Raw genomic sequence first — 20,939 nt, 5'->3', positions numbered from 1 at the left:
CCCCACACTGGGCACCTGGCCCACAGTCCAGGCATGTGCCCTGACTGGGAATTGAACCAATAACCCTTTGGTTCACAGACCAGCACTCAATCCACTGGCCACACTAGTCAGGGCTCTGTGTGTTTTTAATTATTTAAAAAGTTGATACTAAATAAACAAGGTAAATTAATATGGTACCCAATTTAAAAATCACAAGAGTAAACAGAAAAGTAAGCTTCCCTCTCACTTCTGTTTCTTAGTCCATCAGAAGTACTATTACCAATTTCTTATTTATTTTTCAGATTTATTCTGTGTGTTAGGTATATACAATTAGATGGGTATATATAGTCTAATTTCTATCCAAATGATAACATGCCACACACACTGTCTTTCATTTTGCTTTTTTTAAAGTTGCTTTTTTTAAAAGATTTTATTTATTTATTTTTAGACAAAGGGGAAAGGAAGGAGGAAGAGAGGGAGAGAAACATCAATGTGTGGTTGTGTCTCATGCGCCACCTACTGGGGACCTGGCCGACAACCCAGGCATGTGCCCTAGACTGGGAATTGAACTGGTGACCCTTTGGTTCCCAGACCCATGCTCAATCCGCTGAGCTACACCACCTCTGGCTCATTTTGCTTTGTTAACTTAACAGTGTACCTTGGAGATTATTTCATATAGTCATTTTGTATAGAGCTGCCTCATTCTTTTTCATGGGTACATAGTATTTCACCACATTAATGTATCATAATTTACTTAACCAGTCTCCTAAGGGATATTTCAGTTATTTTCATTATTTGGCTATTACAAGCCACGCTGTAGTTAGTATTCACAAATCTTATACCATAGGAAAAATTTCTAGAATTGAAATGACCAGTTCAAAGGGTATAAACAGTTACGTGAATTTTTAACTGACTCTATTTATCTGTTTTCCTATTCTTCTGCCTACACAACATGTTATAAAACCTTTCTGTCTTTGCTGATCTGATAGGTAAAAATTGTGGAAGGAATTTCTTAATCAGTAGTCCCCCTACATTTAGATGTGAGACAATGGCTTTTGAAGTACAGTCCGGAAGAAAGTCAGTCATGTTACAGGACAAAGTCAGTGTGTACAGTGATGAGTAAAGTTTCTGAAACTAGTCACTGTAGTGTGGGTACTTGGCAAAATGATAAAATCGAGTCATAGGTTTTAGGCTTGCTGAGTCTCCTTTGGGCAGTGTCAGAGGGCACAGGGATTCTCTTGCCTGCAAAAAATGCAAAGTCATTTTTAAGTCAGGGACAGAAATATACTTTTCTGTCAGTTTCTTATAGACTGGGCTAAACTCTCTCAGGCACTTGAAATCTAGGTTTGTCTTTGAGAATAAAATAGCTGTTGTCGGGGGTAGTTCAAAACAATGGATAATCTTCAGAGTCTAAATATATTTATATGTCTTAATTCAGTAAATTCATTTGGTGGTGCTATTTATAATAGTAAAATTTGGGGAGAAATGGAATGTCTAGATATAATATTTTTGGGGAATTTATAACATGCCCTGGCTAGTATGGCTCAGTGGATTGAGTGCCCACCTGTGAACCAAAGTGCCTGGCTTGCAGGCCAGGTCCCCAGTAGGGGGCACACAAGAGGCAACCGCACATTGATGTTTCTCTCCCTCTGTTTCTCTCTATAAGTAAATAAACAAAATCTTAAAAAAAAAGAATGTATAAAATATGAGAATTCAGTAATACACAAAACTGAGTATTAAGTATAGCCCCAATTAAGAAGGAAGATGAATTATACAGAAATATATTGGGGGGTGGGCTGGGTTGGGAGTATAAGACAGAAAACTGTACTTGAACAATAATTAAATAAATCTAAAAAAAAAGGAAAAAAAGAAATATATTGGAAAAATGTACCCAAAATAATTATAGTGATTTAGGAAGATTTAATTTTATTCTGGAAACTTTATTTTCCTAATTTGTGACAATGAGCATCCATTTTATATATTTGATTAAATTATTTAATAAAACATAGTCTCTTCAGTTCTCATAGCTTTTGATACTGGGTTGTTAAATTTATTTTATTCTGTTTTGATTTTTTTTTTAAGATTTCATTTATTTATCTTTAGAGGGGAAGGGAAGGAGAGAGGAAGAGAAATATCAATGTATGGTTGCCTCTTGTGTGTCCCCTGCTGGGAACTGGCCTGCAACCCAGGCATGTGCCCTGACTGAGAATCGAACTGAGATCCCTGGGTTCACAGGCCTGCATTCAATCCACTGAGCTACGCCAGCCAGGGCTTATTTTGATTTTTATTTAGAGAGAGAGGAGGGGGAGGGGGAGAGAGAGAGATCTCTCTGTTGTTGTTTTCTGCATTCATTGGTTGATTCTTGTATGTGCCCTCTCTAGAGATGGAGCCTGCAACCCTGGCATATTGGGATGATGCTCTAACCAAACTGTCTTACTTGTCCAGGACCTTGAGTTGTTAAATTGGGGGGAAAAAAAGATTTTGTTGAATCATTGTTATTGCAGTGAATTTATCTTTGGGCTTAAAGAAATCAGTGTTTTCTCTTCTCAGTTAATATAATGCCCCTTGTAAAGAACCTGGTATTTACTTAATGTACTTTTTCTTTTAGATTCTGGATTTATTCCACTTTCAAGATAAATTGACAGCACGACAATTTCAGAGAGTGGCCACCACCACCTTCATCACTATGTCAAGAGAACGCCCACAACTGGTGGCAAAGTACTTGCTTCAGCCAGTGTTAGCGCCTCTGCGTCGGTGTCTGAGTACAGCAGGTAATGGAGGAGGGTCGGCGACCAGGTGCCTGTAAGTGATTTCTGTCGTGGTAGTTCAACGTCTTCAGTTTTACCTTTTCCCCCCAACTTTTTATTTTGATGAATCTATTTCATGTCAGTTCCAGGAAGAGTACAGTGGACCACCGCTCTACACTTCACCTAGATTAACCAGCTGTTAGTTTTTGGCCACATTTGCTTTATCTTCTCTCTTTCTATACGTGTACATTTTTTTCTGAAACATTTGAGAGTTAGTTGTAGATATCATCTGTTTGCAGAATTTATTCAGATTTCTCTGATTGTCCTGTGAATTTCTTTTATAGCTTTTTTTAAAAAAAATCCAGAATCCAGTCAAGAATCAGACATTACATTCACTTATGACTTTTCAGTTCCCTTCAATGTAGAACAGTTCCTTAGTTTTTCATCTTTCACCACGACATTTTTGAAGAGCCCAGGTTATAGAACGTTCCCCTATTTGTGTTTGTCTAATTGTTTCCTCGTGATTAGATCCAGGTTAAACACTTCAGCAGGAATATGACATAAGAGGATTTTTTTTTTACTTAGTCTCCATCATATTAAGGGGCAAGTGTTATCAGTTTATCCCATTATTAACAACCTTACATGTGATTAAGGTGTTAGCACACAGATTTCCCCATTGTGCAAATACCTTCCTCCCTATGTAATTCGTCTTGCATGGAATGGTAGTCTGATACTGTGTGAATACTGTTCCTCAGTGTCTTTCATGCTGTGGTATAGCATCCATTGATGAGTCTTTTCAATAAAATGGTGACCTTCTGTTTTTTTTGCTGCTTCCGTTTTGTTAAATGGCATTCTATAAAGAAGATCTTTTCCTTCTCCCTACCTCACCCCTTTTAAAATAATAATTACTTATCAGTATAGATTTATAGATTTCTTTTTTAATTGGTTACCAAGCATTCCTGTCACTCACTTTGGTGCCCCCTTTTTCCCATATTTGGCCAGTGGGTTTAGTTCTGTTTTAATGTTTTAAAAGATTGGCATTTTCTCCACTTCCCTTATTATGTTTTTATGCCTTAATGCTGGGATGCTAAATATCATTATAGCGTTCTTAGTGATTAAAAAAAATTTTCTAGATAGTGGTTCCTAAGGTTAAAAATGGAAGAAAAAAAAACCTTGGTGTTATGGTTAAACCAAGTTTAGCTCTGTGTAGACTTGGTGTGGCAGTCATGTTGTAGTGGGGATTTTTCTGGGTGTTTGTGGTGGGATAAGGTGGCGAGGGGTAGAGAAAGTCTGATTCTTTTACAGAGTAAATCTTTACCTGGTGGAGCCTTCGTGAAGTGAAAGTTATTTATTTGGACAAACATGATATTTGAGCAAATACTTAAAGTTCCTTTGTATGTTTAATAGGAATCCTAGAATCAGTATAGTCTTTAAAAAATGGCTTAAAAATGAATTCTTATTTCTGTTGGCCTCTGTGAAGGTAATTTTGGTTTTGTTCTCTAGAGATTCCGGAGAGTGACGTGGTGCCAGGGACCATTTTGGTGACAGAAGAAGAACTTAGTAGATGCATTGAGGATGTCTTTAAGGTTGGTACTTTGAGTCACTAGTGTTTTTAGCTATATTTGTACTTAATCTTTTAAAATTATTTTGTCACCCCAGCTGGGTCGCTCAGTTGGTTGGAGCATTATCTTGATCTGCTGAGGTGGCGGGTTTGGTCTCCATCCTGTCAGGGCACGTACAAGAAGCAACCAGTGAATGCATACATAAGTGGAACAACAGATCAACACTTCTCTCTTTCTTTTTCTCAAATCAATAAATAAAATTTAACAAATGAAATAATTTGCCCTTTTAATTGGTACTTTAAGAATTAGAATGATTAATGTTAAATTCCAAATCGTAAATCTTTTCACTTTAAAATTTTATTTATTTATTTATTTTTAGAGAGAGGAGAAAGGAGAAAGAGGGAGAGAAACATCATTTGGTTGCCTCTTGCATATCCCCAATTGAGGACCTAGCCCTAGACTCAGGCATGTGTGCTGACCAGGATTTGAACTGGTGACCTTCCAGTTTGCAGGCTGACATTCAAACCACGGAGCCACACCTGCCAAAGCTAAATCTTTTCACTTTTTGAAATTAGAAACCATAAGATGTAAGTGAATAAAACTAGTAGATTGGAATTCTTTTTTATTTATTGACTTTAGAGAGGAAGGAACAGGGAGAGAGAAACATTGATTTGTTGTTCCACTCATTTATGCATGCATTCGTTGGTTGATACTTTTTTTTTAAAAGTTGGTGATTTTTTTAAAAAAACAGAAGGGAAGGGAGGGAGAAAGAGAAGGAGAGAAACATCAATGTGTGGTTGCCTCTTGCGTGCCCCCAACTGGGGAATTTGGTCGCAACCCAGGCATGTGCCCTGGCTGGGAATCAAACTGGCAACCCCTTTGGTTCACAGCCAGGCACTCAATCCACTGAGCCACCCCAGCCAGGCCTGCATTCATGGGTTGATTCTTGCCTGTGCCCTGGCTGGGGATCAGACCTGCAATGTTGGGGTATCAGGATGACAACATTCCAACCAAAAGAGCTTCCCAGCCAGGGTAGAACTGACACATTTTGAAACTCTCAGTTTCGTCATTTATCTGAATGTTAAACAGTTTATATTCTCTAACTGGCACATGCCACTGATGAAGGCATGTCTTTTAAAGCAGCTGACAGAGACATTTATAATACTGTAGGCTTCCTAAAAGTGTATGTGCATTTCAAATCTACCTTATAACTTTTGATAGTAATTACCATCATAAAGATGTCTGAACACCCTGGCTGGTGTAGCTCAGTGGATTGAGTGTGGGCCTGTGAACCAAAGGATCCAGGTTCGATTCCCAGTCAGGGCACATGTCTGGGTTGCAGGCCAGTTCCTAGCAGGGGACACACCAGAGGCAACCATACACTGATATTTCTCTCCCTCTCTCCTTCCCTTCCCCTCTAAAGATAAATAAATAAAATCTAAAAAAGAAAAAAAAAGAAGTCTGAACAAATGAATCCTTCAAATGACTTACCTACATATATACTTAAAATGAAAAAATATAAATCACGTATTATTTTATGATATGAATTAAATGTGTATTTGTAGGCAAAAATAAAATCCATTGTGTTAGGGCCAGGTAGACTTGGGGTAAATACTCTTTTTTAATGTGTATTTCAACAAATTTACAGTAGTATTTTACTATAAAAATATTAATAAGAGGCCCTGGGTGGTATGGCTCAGTGGATTGATTACTGGCTTGTGAAGCAGAAGGTCACTGGTTCAATTCCTGGTCAGGGCACATGCCTGGGTTGCAAGCCAGGTCCGCAGTTGGGGATGTGCAAGAGGCAACTAATCAATGTTTCTCTCTCACATCTATGTTTCTCTTCCTATCTTCCTCCCTCCCTTCCCTTCTCTGTAAAAATAAATAGATAAAATATTTTAAAAAATATTTATAAGAGTAAACAACTTTTAAAACTGTGCTCCATCTAAAAAGGTGGAGGCAGCCACTTTGGAAAATACTTTGGCAGTTTTGACAAAGTTAAACGTGGAGTTGTATGACCCAGCAGTTCTACTCCTAGGTATATACTCAAGAAAATGGAAACATGTTCACACAAAAGTCTGTACAGGAATGTTCACAGCAACACTATTCATAATAGCTAAAATATGGAAACAACCCAAATGTCTATCAACAGATGAATGGATAATAAAGTGTGATATAGCTAAAAAACATAATACACTGTTTTTTAGCCACAAAAAGAAATGTAGTACGGATACATACCACAACAGATGAACATTTAAAAATTATAATTTAAAAATTTAGAAAAGAAGCCAGACACCAAAGATCACACATTGTATAATTCCATTTGTATGAAGTGCTCAAGATAGGCAAATTCATAGAGACGGAAAGGAGGTTAGTGGTTGCAGGGAGTTGTGGCAGAGAATTGGGAGTAACTGCGCCTGAGTGTGGGGTTTCTTTTTGATGCAAGGAAAACGTTCTTGAATTAGGTAGTGGTGGTGGTTATACACCCTTGTGAACGTACTACAAACTACTGGACTAGACCTTTTAAGAGAGCGGATTTTATGGCATGTGAATTATATCTCAATAATTAAAAAATTTATATTCCACACTTCTCATTTCTTCTCTATGGCAGTAAATTAAACATTTTAGAGTAACTTTTCAAATTTTAGTTTATTATGAAATATAATAGTTCAAATATACAAGAAGTGTGATGAGTAAAACACTCATCCCCATCACTCAGCCGAAATTCTCTACCTACTCATCCCTGCTCTTAGTTCCTTTGCTTCCCACCTGAAGGGAGTCACTCTCCTGAATTTGTATTTATTATTCTGTAAGTTATTTGTAGTGTTATTGAACATGATTTTAAATTTATTTATTTTTTAATTTTTTATTGTATTTATTTATTTTAGAAAGAGACAAAGGGAGGGAGAAAGAGAGGAAGAGAAACATCAATGTGTGGTTGCCTCTTGTACGCCTCCAACTGGGGGCCTGGTCCACGTCCCAGGCTTGCGCCCTGACTGGGAATTGAACCGGCAACATTTTGGTTCATAGGCCAGTGCTCAATCCAGTGAGCTGCACTAGCCAGGGCTGATTTTAAATTTATTTAAATGACATTGTAATGTAAATGACTTTATTTCATTCATTTTCACTACTAGATGTTACTTCATTATATGACTGTATCACCAAGTATTTGTTCATTATTCTGTTGGGAGACATTTGAGTTGTTTCCATGGAGTTTTTGCCAATCTGTTATGTACACTGTAATTGTAATTAGCAGTTAGTTCTTTTATTACTAAGAGGTTAAGCATCTTTTTGTGTTTTTAGTTAATTCATGTTTTTTACTTCTCTAAATTGTTCATATATTTTGCCCCTTAAAAATGTATTTGCCTCTTTTAGAGTAAATGTTTTTTGTAAAACAGTTTTTTTGAAGTGTTCTTTAGAGACCATAAAATAATGTTTTAATCGTACAATTGTAAGTCAATTGACAGAGTTGTGAAACCATTGCAATACACGTTTAGAACGTTTCAGTCACTCCCTCCCCGACCAGAGGTCCCTTGTGCCCCTTGGCAGTCACTCCCTGTCCCCACTCTCAGCCGCAGGCAGCACCGGTCTGCGCTCTGACTCCCTGCGTTTGCCGTTTGTGGGTACTCGTGTGAGGGAGTCGTGCAGCATGTGCTCTTTTGTGGCTGGCTTCTCTCTCTCAGCATAATGCTTCTGAGGTTCCTATGCCACAATATCATTATTTTGTCCCTTTTTTTGCTAGGTAATATTCTATTGTATGACTACACCACATTTGTTTCATCTGCCCATCAGTCAATGGACATTTGAATGTAGAGTAAATCTTGTTTTAAAATAGCTTAATAAGATACAATTCACATATTGTATAGTTGACTCATTTTAAGTGCAAATCAGTGGTTTTTTAGTATATTCATAGGTTTGTGCAGCTGTCATCACAGTCTATTTTAGAACATTTCATTACTCAAAATGACACCCACACCACCCCCACTTCCCTCACCACCACTCCTCCAGCCCTAGGAAGCCATTAACTAACTATAGATTTACCTATTCTGGATATTGCATATAAATGGAGCATCATATGTTTCCCAAAGTAGCCTCACCATTTTGCATTTCCACCAGCAGCGTAAGAGGGTGTGTAGTCAGTCTTATTCTTTCAGATAAGAAGGCAGGTGCTTTTGTTTTGAGCTTTATGTATGCTACTAAGAAATTTGTAGGTATAAAATGCATGCTTGAAAATTCAAAATTCATTCTCCATGACACTCACTTTTTACTAAAGTGAGATATTTTCTACCTTTTTATTTAATTTTGCTATTAAAAAACAAATAATATACCTTTTACAGGGTTGGCCTGGCATACAAATATAGAATAATTTTGCTCATAAATAAAACATGACATAGTGACTTAGTGAATATAATGCTGTTTTTATATTTTTATTATTTTAAAAATATTTAGTTAGTTTATAGAGAAGGGAAGGGAGGGAGAAAAAGAAGGAGAGAAACATCAATGTACGGTTGCCTCTCACGCCCCCACGGGGGTCCTGCCCTGCAACCCAGGCCTGTGCCCTGACAGGGAATGGGACTGGCACCGGTTTGGTTTGCAGGCCAGTGCTCAGTCCACTGAGCCACACCAGTCAGGGCTGTTTTTTTAATTTTTAATGCCTCATTTAGAGACTTATGAAAAGAAAGCTCTTATGTCCTGTTCTGCATATTGATAGTCAAGGACTTTTCAGGTTATAGGAAAAGAAGAGACTATGTAGAGCAGTCTAGAAAGCAAATTATCTGAATTAGAAAACAAGGCCCAACTAACTTTCAAAAAGATTATCTTTACCTCCTTCCCATCCAAGAAATATCGTGGTGAGAAGCTGTTAAGTGGTTGGGTGTGGAATGTTGGAAAGACTGGAAAGGGGAGCACTACTTGTGACCAAACTTTTATACAGACCCCTCGTAGTATTTCTTGGAAGTCAGTAAATTGTTTTTAAAAGTAAAAGAAAGCAAAACAGCTTCTTGATGGCAAGTGAATTAGCATCTAAAAACTGGGACAGCTAGCAATAATGAATCCTGTTGTTTCTCCTACCATTGCCTCAAAGAGAGTGGGGTGAGGAATTCATTTCTAGTTTGGTGAACAATCTGGTGAATTTAAAACCTCCCGGAGAGGGAAGCAAAATGGTTTGCCCTGACACTTGACGCACGAGGATCAGGACTCGGTGAGGGCAGGAAGGGGTGCAGCAGGGTAATTACTCTGCGTGAGGGGTTGGCAGCTCGGCCGCAGGAGGAAAACAGGGAAATGTGTGTGTTGGAGGGGAATGGTAAACACTGGGTAAAATTTAGCTACAAAGGATGTGTTGTCTTTTTTTTATTAACTTACTGCTAATACTAAATTATAGAGTACAGCTCAAAGGGAGGGGAAAAGGAAAACATCTGGGATGGTGGAATTGATTCAGCAACTCCGGGTGACGGGGGTGCAAGTGGGTGTTCAGTTTTAGCGAGGCTTTTGGGAATGTTTCCAGCTCTGGTTGTCTCTCTCTTTTCCTTTCTTTTTTTTTAACAGATTTATTGAGATATAATTCACATAACCACACAATCCACACATTTAAAATGTTCAATTCAGTCATTTTAGTGTATTTGTAGCATTGCCCGCCCATCAGTACAGTCTAAGTTTAGAATATTTTCAGTCTCCCTGAGAGACCCCCACGCCCATTAGCTGTCACTGCCCATTCTTCTCACTTTGCCCCAGCCCTAACCTGCTTTCTTTCTGTATAGAGTTGCCTCTTCTGGACATTTTGTGTATATGGAACCATATAATATGTGGCTTTTGTACTTGGCTTTTTATTTAACATGTTTTTAAAAAATCTTTTATTGTAGTTTTTTTCCATTACCATTTAGCCCCTTATGCCCCCTCCCCCTGCAATCACCACACTGGTATCCACGTCCCTGAGACCTTCTCGCTTGGTCCTTCCACACCCCCTTAACTTGTTTTTAAGTTTCATCCACATTGTAGCATGAAGCAGTACGTACTTCATTCCTTTAAATGTTGACCAGTATTTCAGTGTAGGGATATACCACATTTTGTTTATTTATCCATCACATGATGGGCATTTGTGTTATTGCTGCATTTTGACTGTTAGGAACAATGTCGCTGTGGGCATTCACGTGCAGACTTTGTGTGTATGTATGTTTTCATTTCTCTTGGGTATGTACCTAAGAGTGGAAATGCTAGATCATATGGTAACTCAGTCGAACCCTTTGAGGAACCACTAGACTGTTTTCCAAAGTGGCTGTACCATTCTGTATCCCCACCAGCAATCTATAAGAGTTCCACTTTGCCCGTATTTTGGCCAGCACTTGTTATATTTCTTTTGTAAAATTACAGTCCTCCTAAGTAGGAGTAAAGTAGTATCTCACTGTGGTTTTGATTTATGTTTCCCTAATGGCTAGTGATGTTACAGCCTTTCATGTCTTCTTCGGAGAAATGTCTGCTAAGATCCTTTGCCCACTTATAAGTTGGGTTGTCTTTTTATTTTTGGTGGGTTGAAGGACGGGACTCACCCTGACCAACAACTTTCCCCAAAAAGATCGTCCAACCGACCTCCTGTCAGTCCCCACACTTGCGGTCCTTCCCTGCCCTCTTTCTGAAGAGGCGTTTTTGTTTTCATCTCCTGGAGTTTCATGTCTATTCTATCATGACATTTCCGAGTTACCATTGTGTCACCTGTGTTATGACAGCCGCCCACCTCGCTGCCATCTTGTCCTCCAGATGCAGAGCTCCTTGGTTTCTCAGAGGCAGTTTCACCTTTACTTTATCCGCAGTTCTGACCAGAGTGGTGATGTGGTTTTATGACCACAGCTGAACTAGAAGGAATGAAGCAGACTGACTAAGGCACAGTGAGGAGAGGATGCCAGCAGAGAGGAGCAAGAAGCACCCCCAAAGGGCATGATAATTTGGAAAAACAAAGTATGTTGGGGCTGGTATGTTCAGTGTGTGTACTTTATTTTAGGAGGTAGGGATTGCCTAGAATTCGTTTTGTAAATATTCCCTTTTGAAACAGTTAAAGTATAAATACATTTTGCCATTTTAAGGACTATCCCTCACCTCTCAGAATGAAAATTTTATGGTGGGAACAGTTACAAGGGAGGGCCTTTCTCCTCTTGCATCCTTCGTGCACAGCAGTGAGAGGGGCAGTGTGGCTCTGGTGAGCCAAGCGGGGAGTTCTCACCAGTCCAGGTGTGTTATGTGGTGCTGTCAAACTGAACTGAAAACTGGGCACAGTCACTTGTCCTTCATCTGCATAAATACTTCTCATCATTTCTGTGTACATATCTTACATCTGGAAAAATTACCTGAGCCAAAGAAGGGGATATGCAGCTCCAAGAGCCTTTAGTCCTTTGGCTTTCTATTTTCCATTTGCTCTGACTCTGCCTGTCTGGGCCCAATCCCTAGAATGCCGATATCCTTTTGTGGTGTTTTCTTTGCCTAGAGAGGTGAAGAGAGGCCTCAATTGCATAGAGATTGGTTCTGGGTAGAGTAGGATAAGAGAATTCCAATTCTTTCTGATTTGGACATTTTCTTTCTCTTAAGATAACTGGCCAGGATCTGATGGTGGACCTGTGTGAATGAGGGGCGGGGGTGGGGGGGGTTACTTTTAGCATTCCTTATAGCACTTGCTAAGACTCCCTAAAGGTAGAAGAAGTTTTAGGGTAGGAAAGGCTAGAAGTTACCCAATTAGCTTATTTTCTTCATTCTTATTTCTATTTTCTATCTCTGTTTCAACATTCAGGGAATCTGGACTTTAGTTACCTAAGTATTTTTCCCCATTAATCTTAATGAATTTCTTTTTTTTTTTTCTTTTTAAATTAATTAATTAATTTATTTTTAGAGGGGAAGGAGAGAGGGAGAGAAACATCAATGTATGGTTGCCTTTTGTGCATCCCCTGCTGGTAGTTAGCCTGCAAGGAACCGGTTTGCAACCCAGGTGTGTGCCCTGACTGGGAATCGAACCCCGATCGTCTGGTTCGCAGGCCCGCGCTCAATCCACTGAGCTACGCCAGCCAGGGCAATGAATTTCTAATTAAGGTTTCCTTGTCAGATTGGCCAGCTGATGCCTCTTTCTGAATTTTTAATAGAGTAAATTAGAATAATACACTATTAGAGCTGGGAGGACTTAGTATAACCCCTCATTTTTTAAGATAGTCTTTATTTTAGAGCAGTTTCAGATGCACAGAAATTGAGCAGAAAGTGCAGAGTTCCCATACATCCTCGGGCACCGCACATGCACAGCCTCCCAGTGCCTCGATCTGCGCCAGCATGGTCCATTCACTGCAGCCGATGGCTCTGCACTGGCGTGTCAGCATCGCCCAAAGTCCATGGTTTACGTTAGATTTGCCCTAGTCGTGGTACATTGTTTGGGTTTTGACAAATGAATCCCTCATTTTACAGTAAAGGAAACAAAATCCTAAAGACTCTGATATGACTTGTCTCAAATCATATTAGTGAGTGGCAGAGCTGGGTTAGGGACCAACCTTTCTTCTTCTCCGTCTTTCTCTTACTCTTTCTATGTTTAGAAAAGATAATATTTGCACATGGAATAGTTTTCAGAGTACAAAAGGCTTTAAGTTAATCTCCCTCCAATCTGTGGCTATTCCCTAAAGACAGTCATTCTTTATGGATGTTGCTATCCCTAACTGAACTGTGGCCTCAAATAACATGCAGAGGACTGAGAGCCCTCCAAAGCTGTGGGGTATGCCAGTGTTCGATATCCTAAATGCTGCGGTTCAGATTCTGTGCTATATTAAAGTAACAAGCACCTGGCCCTTTGAGTCAGTGAGAGCTAGCTTGGAATCTGGCTCCAGGGTTGGCTCTCCATGTAGCTTATATACAGGTGACATATTTAACACTTGCGTTGTGAAGATAAATAAGGTAACTTTTGGTAGGTTCATTGCATGCTTTAGTACGTAACAGGTACTCAAAAATGTCAGTTCCCTTTCAGTCCAGGGAAACTCTTTTTAAAAAGATAATTTTTAAAAAGCTGAAAGCATGCACAGAACGAAACATTGTATTTGGTCACTTGTCCTGTTCTTTTGCCTCTCACAAGTCTTACTTGAACTCAGTAAGTGCATTAGCAGTTCTGGAACATTGCTATCGAAAGGATCACTGTGATATTTTAGAAGGCAGCATCTGACTAGTTTAATCTTTAACGGGAGTGAAATCAAGTTTCAGCCTGTGCTGGATTTCAATGTTAAGATTAAGTCAGCTTCATTCTGAATGGACTCATCATGTCTTTATCTCCACACTTGTCCATCCCTGCAAAAGATAAGGCTGTGAATTAAGAAGACAGTTCCATTTACAGTGGCATCAGTGAGAATAAAATATTTAGGAATAAATTTAACATTTGCACAAGGCTGTTTGTTTTGTAAAATGTTTTGCCACGAATTATCTTAATTGGTCCTTGTGCTAAAAGCTTGGTGCCTACGTTATAAATGAAGAGCCTGAGATGAAGGCAGGTTTAAATGTCTTGTCCATGTTCACCCACTTAATATGTGATTTGGGGCAGAAAAAAAACCACACCCACGTTTTCTGCCTCCTGATTTCCCAGTGCATTTTCAGTTACTCGACAGGGGCCTCTAAGGGATATGCCTGACAATTTGGTGGGAGTCTGTGCAATGAGAGACGGAGCGTGTGAGGACTGCTTTCTGTTTTGTTTTGCTTTTAAACAGAAATGCATGTTTATTCTTAATACGTTTGACCATTTGGACTCTTGTGAGTTTTTTCTTTCCTTTTTTTCTTTAAATTTCTAGTAATCCTTTTAGAGAAATTCAGTCTTTCAGGCATTGAAGATAGGTGCTGAACAAGCCAATATAGTAAGATAAAGTCAGGCTGCCTTTGTTCACTTTTATCTCCCTTTCATGGCTGAAGTTCTCTTCAGTTCATTTGCTTTGATTGAGTGGCTTCTGGCTGCAGGGTTTTTTTTTTTTTTAATGAAAATACAGAGGGCATTGTAACTTCTCCCCAAAAATAGAGCTTTAGAGAAAATGAACATCACTTAGTCTACCTTTTTCATTTATTCTTTGAATCAGTTAATCAGTCACAAAAAATATTTACCAAGCACCTACTAAATGCCAGATAGACTCTGTGAAGTTTACAAATACAGAAATGATTAAGAGTCAGCCACTGCCTTCAAGGAGCTCCCAGTCAAGCAAACAAAGAGTTACAGTGAAGTGCGACCTATAATTAAGTGCCCAGAGACATGCCTCTGTTACCCGTGGGTTACTCAGGGGAGCAGCACTGTAAGCTCAGATGCAGCGTAAGGCTGAGCCGCAGACGCCGTCTCTCATGCTGCTCTGCTGTGGAAAGCCGGGCTGCACCAGGAAGGGCTGTGGAAATCCCCAGAAAGGAATGAGGAAATCCCCGGCTGCCAGTGGGGCCCCGCTTTCCTCTTCTAATCTGTTCTGAGCCGCTGTGGTTTTTATGGAGCCATACTGTTCTCTTATGGAGCCCCTCAGCTCCGTCCTACACATTTATTTAAGGCCCCAGGTAGTTACGGAAGTTCAACCGCAAAGCACCGTTTTCACTTACTCGAGAAGGGCCTTATACACCCAAGAACTGAAAAGGTACCTTGCGAGTCTGTCTCTCCCTTCCCTGCTTCAGTTTTCCCATCTCTTGGTGCTTTGTTGGGTGATCCCTGACTGTACAGATACTTCAAGTAACCAGAAAAGTTTTCAACTAAATAGGATTTTATCTTTAAACCACCAAGTTCAGAACTGATAGAACAGAAATTACATAAGAAAGGGGTAGTTGAAGATTCAGTGTTTCAAAATGTTTTGGGTGGGGAAAGCTGGTTCATTTTTTTTTCAGCTACTCTTACCTCTTCATGGCTGAGGTAGCAGAAAGGTATAGAAGAAAATGGGCAGACTTGCAGCCAAGTCAGAGAATGCTAGCTTAGACATGAAAGAGGCCTTAAAGCTTGATTAATCCAATCCTTTTACTTTCCACATAAGGAAACTGAGACTGAATTGATTTGTGTTAAGTCTCACAGCTGGTCAGTAGAAGTATTTACAAACAACCCTGTGTGACATGTACCCAATAATTATACTGCTGAAAAAAGGAAACTTGCAAATGATATGGAATATTTTTACCACAGGTGGAAATAACGTGTGGAGTACTGTTTCAGAACTTGGGTTCCCATCCCACTTTGCCTCTAGGTGAGCAGGGAGGACCCACCACTAGGAAGAGACTCCATAGTCCAGGGCAACTGGACAGTAGCTGGGCGTCAGGGCGCAGAGACGGCGAGGTGGAGCCGCCTCTCAGTGGCCAGGAAGCAGCTTTCCTATTGTGCCTTCACTGCCTCTCCAGTTGGTACTGTCACCAACCTGGTGAGGTGGAGACTGGCCCAACAGTTTCCTCCGTATGCAGTGTGACTTCAGTGGAAGGACTGTTTTTTGTTTTTGTTTTTTTTCCCTACAGCATCTGGTCACTGTCAGTGCTGGCACCAAGAGATCGTGGTTCAGCACTGGCTGAATCAGTCTGGCCTCACATGTTCCTTTATTGTATTGATACAAGTCAATAGTCTGGGGAGCCTACTTAAGGGGGAAGTGACCAGAGCCTGCTTTGGAAGTGTAAGTCGGTGCAGACCACACTGTTACCCTGCATGTGAGTTCAGTGTGGGGCAAGAGATTGGAAGGATGGGGCTGTCCTTGGAAAGGACTGGCTACCGTGTGGCCACCAGAAGACCTGGTAGAAAGGGGAGACGTAAGGCTCTGAGGAGGAAGAGGAGGAGGAAGTGGTACAGAAGCCACTGTCCATGGTGCCACTCAGGCACGCCAGCTCTTTTATGCAGAGACTGCAGGTATAGGGTTATTAATAGTAAACTGTGGTAAAATACACAAAATATAAAATTTATTGTTTTTAACTACTTCAATTCAGTGGCATTAAGTCCATTCATAATGTTGTGCAACCATCACCACTGTCTAGTTTCAGAACTTTAAAAAAATTTAATTTACTTATTTTTAGAGAGAGGGGAAGGGAGGGAGAAAGAGAGGGAGAGAAACATTTATGTGAGAGACAAATGTGGCTCAGTTGCCTCTTGCACACCCCAACCAGAGACCTGGCCTGCAACCCAGGCATGTGCCCTCCTGACTGGGAAATGAGCCAGCAACCTCGGTGCAGGCCGGTGCTCAGTCCACTGAGCCACACCAGCAGCGCCCTGGTCCGTTCTTGAGTAGGTACTCAATGACGCACAATAAATGGTAGTTATTGTTTGCTTCATAAAAGCCATGACAGTGGAGTTCCTTTAAATTGTATGTCACTGTGTCTAAATTGCTCATTTAACAAAAATTGAGGTAACATAACATGGTCACCTCCTCCAATAGGGGTTGAAGTAGGAAATTTAACTTTTGCCTTCCAGGCAAGTTGAGGAAGTGAGAAATAACTGTATGTTCAAAGACTGATCATAGGTTACAAGCTTTAAAATGCTATTGGAATTTAGAGGAGGAAAGTCACTACTGGTGATTAGATGCTTCATGAATATTTGAATTAGTGAATGAGTGAGTGAACAGTTGAACAGTCAAATCCACAGCAGGCCTATGGAAGAAGTAGAACTTGACCTGGGTCTATTTAATATGTCCCACTGCCTGTCTTTCATCTACAAAATACAATCTGGTCTTTAGGGACACAGAGCAGTCTGTGAGGTGGACGAGAGAAACTGGATTATGGCCAGTTATACCTCCATCAAGGAAGCTTAAAGGGAGGTAGATTTGGGCTCAGTACAAGGAAGAATTTACTGTTCATGTTGGCGGGGGAGCGACAGTCCTGTGTGTGACAGGCCGAGGCCATTTAAATTCTTTGAGATGTAAAGAAAAGGAGGCTTTATTTCTAAATCTTTCCACTTTGCAAAAAAATTTCATTTCTCTGTTCCTATCAGTGAACTTAATGGATTATTAGTTGATGAATTGATAGGAGTTATCCTTCATTTCTCTTTCCACATGCTCTTCCTGCTCTTCCCCTCATCACTCTCTATTCATGTAACCTGTTTTGTTTTCCTTCATCACAGTTGTCACTGTCTGACATTATATGTTTATTGCTTATTTTCTGTCCCCCCAACTATTAATAGAATATAAGCTTTGAAGCAGGTAATTTGTTCACGAGTATATGCCTGGCACACGACTGGCACTCAGTAAACATTTCTGAAGCTTTATATAAAAATAAATAACATATGCATAAATAGCTGTACAATTTTTCTTAAATGTAAAAGTAGAGTCCTGGCTGGTGTAGCTCAGTGGATTGAGCTCGGGCCTGTGAACCAGAGGATCACAGTTCGATTCCCAGTCAGGGCTCATGCCTGGGTTGCAGGCCAGGTCCCCAGTAGGGGACACGTGAGAGGCAACCACACATTGATGTTTCTCTCTCTCTCTTCTTCCCTTCCCCGCTAAAGATAAAATCTTAAAAAAAAAATGTAGCACTTGTTTCTTGTTAATAAAATACAGAACAGTACCAGAATTTAAAAATTAGAGGAATTTATCAACAACAATGTATATACCCCTGAGAAATGTTCTTAATTGAGTTCATATTAAAGTTTGAGATGTTTGGGCCCAATCAAGCCAATAAATAATAAAGATTTGACTCCATCTGTTTTTTGTTTGTTTGTTTTGTTTTTAATGTACAAAAGGTGCTGGTAAGGAGGGATGGCTCCGTAGGGATTACCTCCGGGAACGCAGAATCCAGAGCCAGACTATAGGCTGCTGCGTTATCTGGGGAACCTCTTTCTTACCTCCCGTAACCGGTGGTATGTAATTAGGCCTGCATATGGCTTCTGAACGCTGCCTACAATGCACTTCATTTAGCTGGGCTCATGGAGATTAGATCATGCACAGGAAGCTGGCTTCTTGGTTGTCGAGCTCCACAGAGGAGTTGGGAAGTTTAAAGAGTGTGAAAAATTAGGGTTGATTTAAAGGGACAGGGTTTCTGGAAAAGAACAGAGATTTTTCTGTCTTGGTGCCTCCATGACCTTTAGTTTCCCATAAACAGTGTTGATTGCTACCTCAATACTTTCTGGAAATAAAATCCCCCCCCCTTTTTTTTTTAAGATTGATTGATTGATTTTTACAGAGAGGGGAAGGGAGGGAGAATGAGAGGAAGTGAAACATTGATCGATTGCCTCTCACTTGCCCCCAATCCCAGGGACCTGTCTTGCAAACTAGGTCCTGACTGAGACCTGAACCGGGAACCCTTTGGTTTGTGGGACGTTGCCCAACCCATTGAGCCACACCAGCCAGGGCTAAATAAGGGCTTCTTTAGGTGTCCTTTTCCTCATCCGTTAAAATAGGACTGCTAATACTGACTTTGTGAGATTGTTAGAATTTTAATGTGCTAACTCCTTAAAGAAGCTAAGATAGTACCTGGAAGGTGCAAATCCTACCATAGTTCCTGGGACACATACTAAGTCTGTAAGCATGTCAGTGTCTGTTCTCCCTCCTCTTATCATCATCGTCACTGTCCACATTACCAGGCTTTTATTATAACAGAATTTTACTTTGAAATCCTATTATGTTTGCCTGGAGTTTTGAATAGCATTTTGCACTTCTTAAGATACTTTAAGTTACCCACCTTGAGTTATTGTTATAATTGGTCTACTTGTTTTATTCTTCTTGATAAATCACAAGCAGTCTTCGAGCTGACTCTTACTTTTGTATTCATTACAGCACCTAGGACAGTACTTTGATCTCTGCATATTAAAGAATGTGTACCATAATTATTGTTAATAAAAATCAGCATTCTCACACACTTAACCCTAAAGTCAGTGAAGATCTAGGTGCACAGCATAACTGCTTCAAACATTTACTGATTTGGAGAGAAGAGGATGTGCCACTGTGGCAGTGATGTCTTAAGAGTGACAAATCTAGAGCAAGCTATGTTTTTTCCAACTTGTTTTATCTTTTTTCTATATGGCATTAATTGCTCATTAGTTCCTAAGAGCAGAGCCTTCAACAGTAAGGGAGTTACTGTGCAGATGAGTAATAGGCGGATTAGGAGACTCAGGTAGTCAAAAGTAGGAAAGTGAGCGGTCAGAAAGTGGGTTAATTTACCCACGCTGCCCAGCAGTTTTTCAGGCTGTGCGCACAAAGGGGCTGTAGTCCGGTCTCCCTCCTGTGTTTGAGCCTGTCTGTCAACCTCAAATGATTTCACTGGCCTCAGAGCTAAAACTTTTCATCTTAGGACCAGAGTGTTGCTCACCTAGGACTCTGAGCCCTGCTAATAAGCGTATGGTGTTTGATTCCTGTTTCTCTGGCCTGCAGTCACAATACCTCTCACCGTCTCCTTTTCCCTAGGTGTACGTGGTCGGGAATGAGCCTGTAGCAGTTTTGGTGGATTCCCTGCTTCCAGTCCTGGGAGTGTTCTTTCCTCTCTACTCTTTTACCAAGCAGACTGTGTCACACATAAGGTAAACACTGAGAGAGCCTTATTAGTTTATAACTAGTGAAGTCTTCTCTTGCATGTTGTTCTTATTTTGAATTTGACTTATGCCACCTTATAGCTGTTTATTCCTTTCAAAGCTGGGAACACATTTGAGAATCCTCTCATTCTGCTCATCTAGAAAAGAGAGAGCCTTGCAGATTGAAGGGGGTTGGGTGCAGTTTTTAGAATGACTCCTGAGCTTCAGTCCTAGACATCAGATGTGAAATCTTTGTTTACGTGTGTGAACATGCCACTGTTGAATCAGTGGAAAATACTGGAATTACGTGTCTAGGAAGGAGGCAGCAGGGATGGATCCCAACTACCTTGTGGGGAGTTAGAAACCGAGCTCGGGAAATCTGGATCTGAACGTGGCACTCTGTAATTTAGACTTGGATTTGGTGTTAGTGCTGCCCAGCGTTGTTTAGAATGAAGGCGTGTCTTAGCCATGCAGAAAATGATCTTTTGTACTGGAATTTAAGTAGGACTCCTTTTGTATCAGCTCTGTTTGCTTATGTTGCTTCTTCCTCCTCATAAGTTTATATCCTTTCTAAAATCCTACAGAATTTGATTTTTGGTGTTTGGAAACCTCCCACGTATAACCTGATATACAGTCATACCTTCTTCACTCGGTTATTATGAAGACTAACTATGCATTAAATTATTTAGCAAATAGAAAACTATCGTCATCAAGTGGTGAAGGAAAGTACAGTTGACACTTGAACAACATAGGTGTGAACTGTGGGGGTCGACTTAGACACTGTTTTTTTTCAACAAGTACCTGTGCTGTTTTCAGTCTGTGGTTTGCAAGCCCTTGGTTGTGGAGGACTGTACGCATTAATCTCTGCCATTTTATGTAGGGGCCTGAGTATCTTCAGAGTTTGGGATTCACAAGGGGTCCTGGGACCAGTTCTCCACAGATACCAAGGAACAGCTTAAGTTTTGGGGGAGTTAAAGTTATACATGGATTTTTGACTATGCAAGGGGTGGTGTCCCTAAGCTCCACGCTGTTCAAATCTTGCATATTAGTCAAAGCTTACATTGCCTTTGATTCTAACTTTTGGTTAGTGTGTCATCATGGCTAAAGTCATAGGGAAGTGACAATAGCAAGTCATTTGCCGGAAGATGGAGACTATAAAACATGTGAATTTGGCTTCAAAGGACCATCCATATAATAACTCTTATCTCAGTTTTGAAACCCAAGTTCTCATAG

At 40.2% G+C, this 20,939-nt stretch overlaps 1 protein-coding gene across 1 annotated transcript in view; it reads left to right on the top strand.

Annotated features, from left to right (window-relative positions):
* The window catches only part of TANGO6 (transport and golgi organization 6 homolog), a 142,575-nt gene that overhangs the window by 18,392 nt on the left and 103,244 nt on the right, over nucleotides 1-20,939 (top strand). The window contains exons 6-8 of the mRNA XM_037041409.1: nucleotides 2,588-2,750; nucleotides 4,230-4,312; nucleotides 19,603-19,715. Coding sequence (XP_036897304.1) covers nucleotides 2,588-2,750; nucleotides 4,230-4,312; nucleotides 19,603-19,715 — 359 coding nt within the window. The remainder of the gene's footprint in view (nucleotides 1-2,587; nucleotides 2,751-4,229; nucleotides 4,313-19,602; nucleotides 19,716-20,939) is intronic.

This window comes from Sturnira hondurensis, unplaced genomic scaffold, assembly GCF_014824575.4.
Source record: "Sturnira hondurensis isolate 20B ecotype Veracruz unplaced genomic scaffold, ASM1482457v3 Scaffold0003090, whole genome shotgun sequence".
NCBI classification, from domain to species: domain Eukaryota; kingdom Metazoa; phylum Chordata; class Mammalia; order Chiroptera; family Phyllostomidae; genus Sturnira; species Sturnira hondurensis.
The sequence above is the reverse complement of the archived record's forward strand: the minus strand, read 5'-3'. Positions and strand labels throughout refer to the sequence as shown.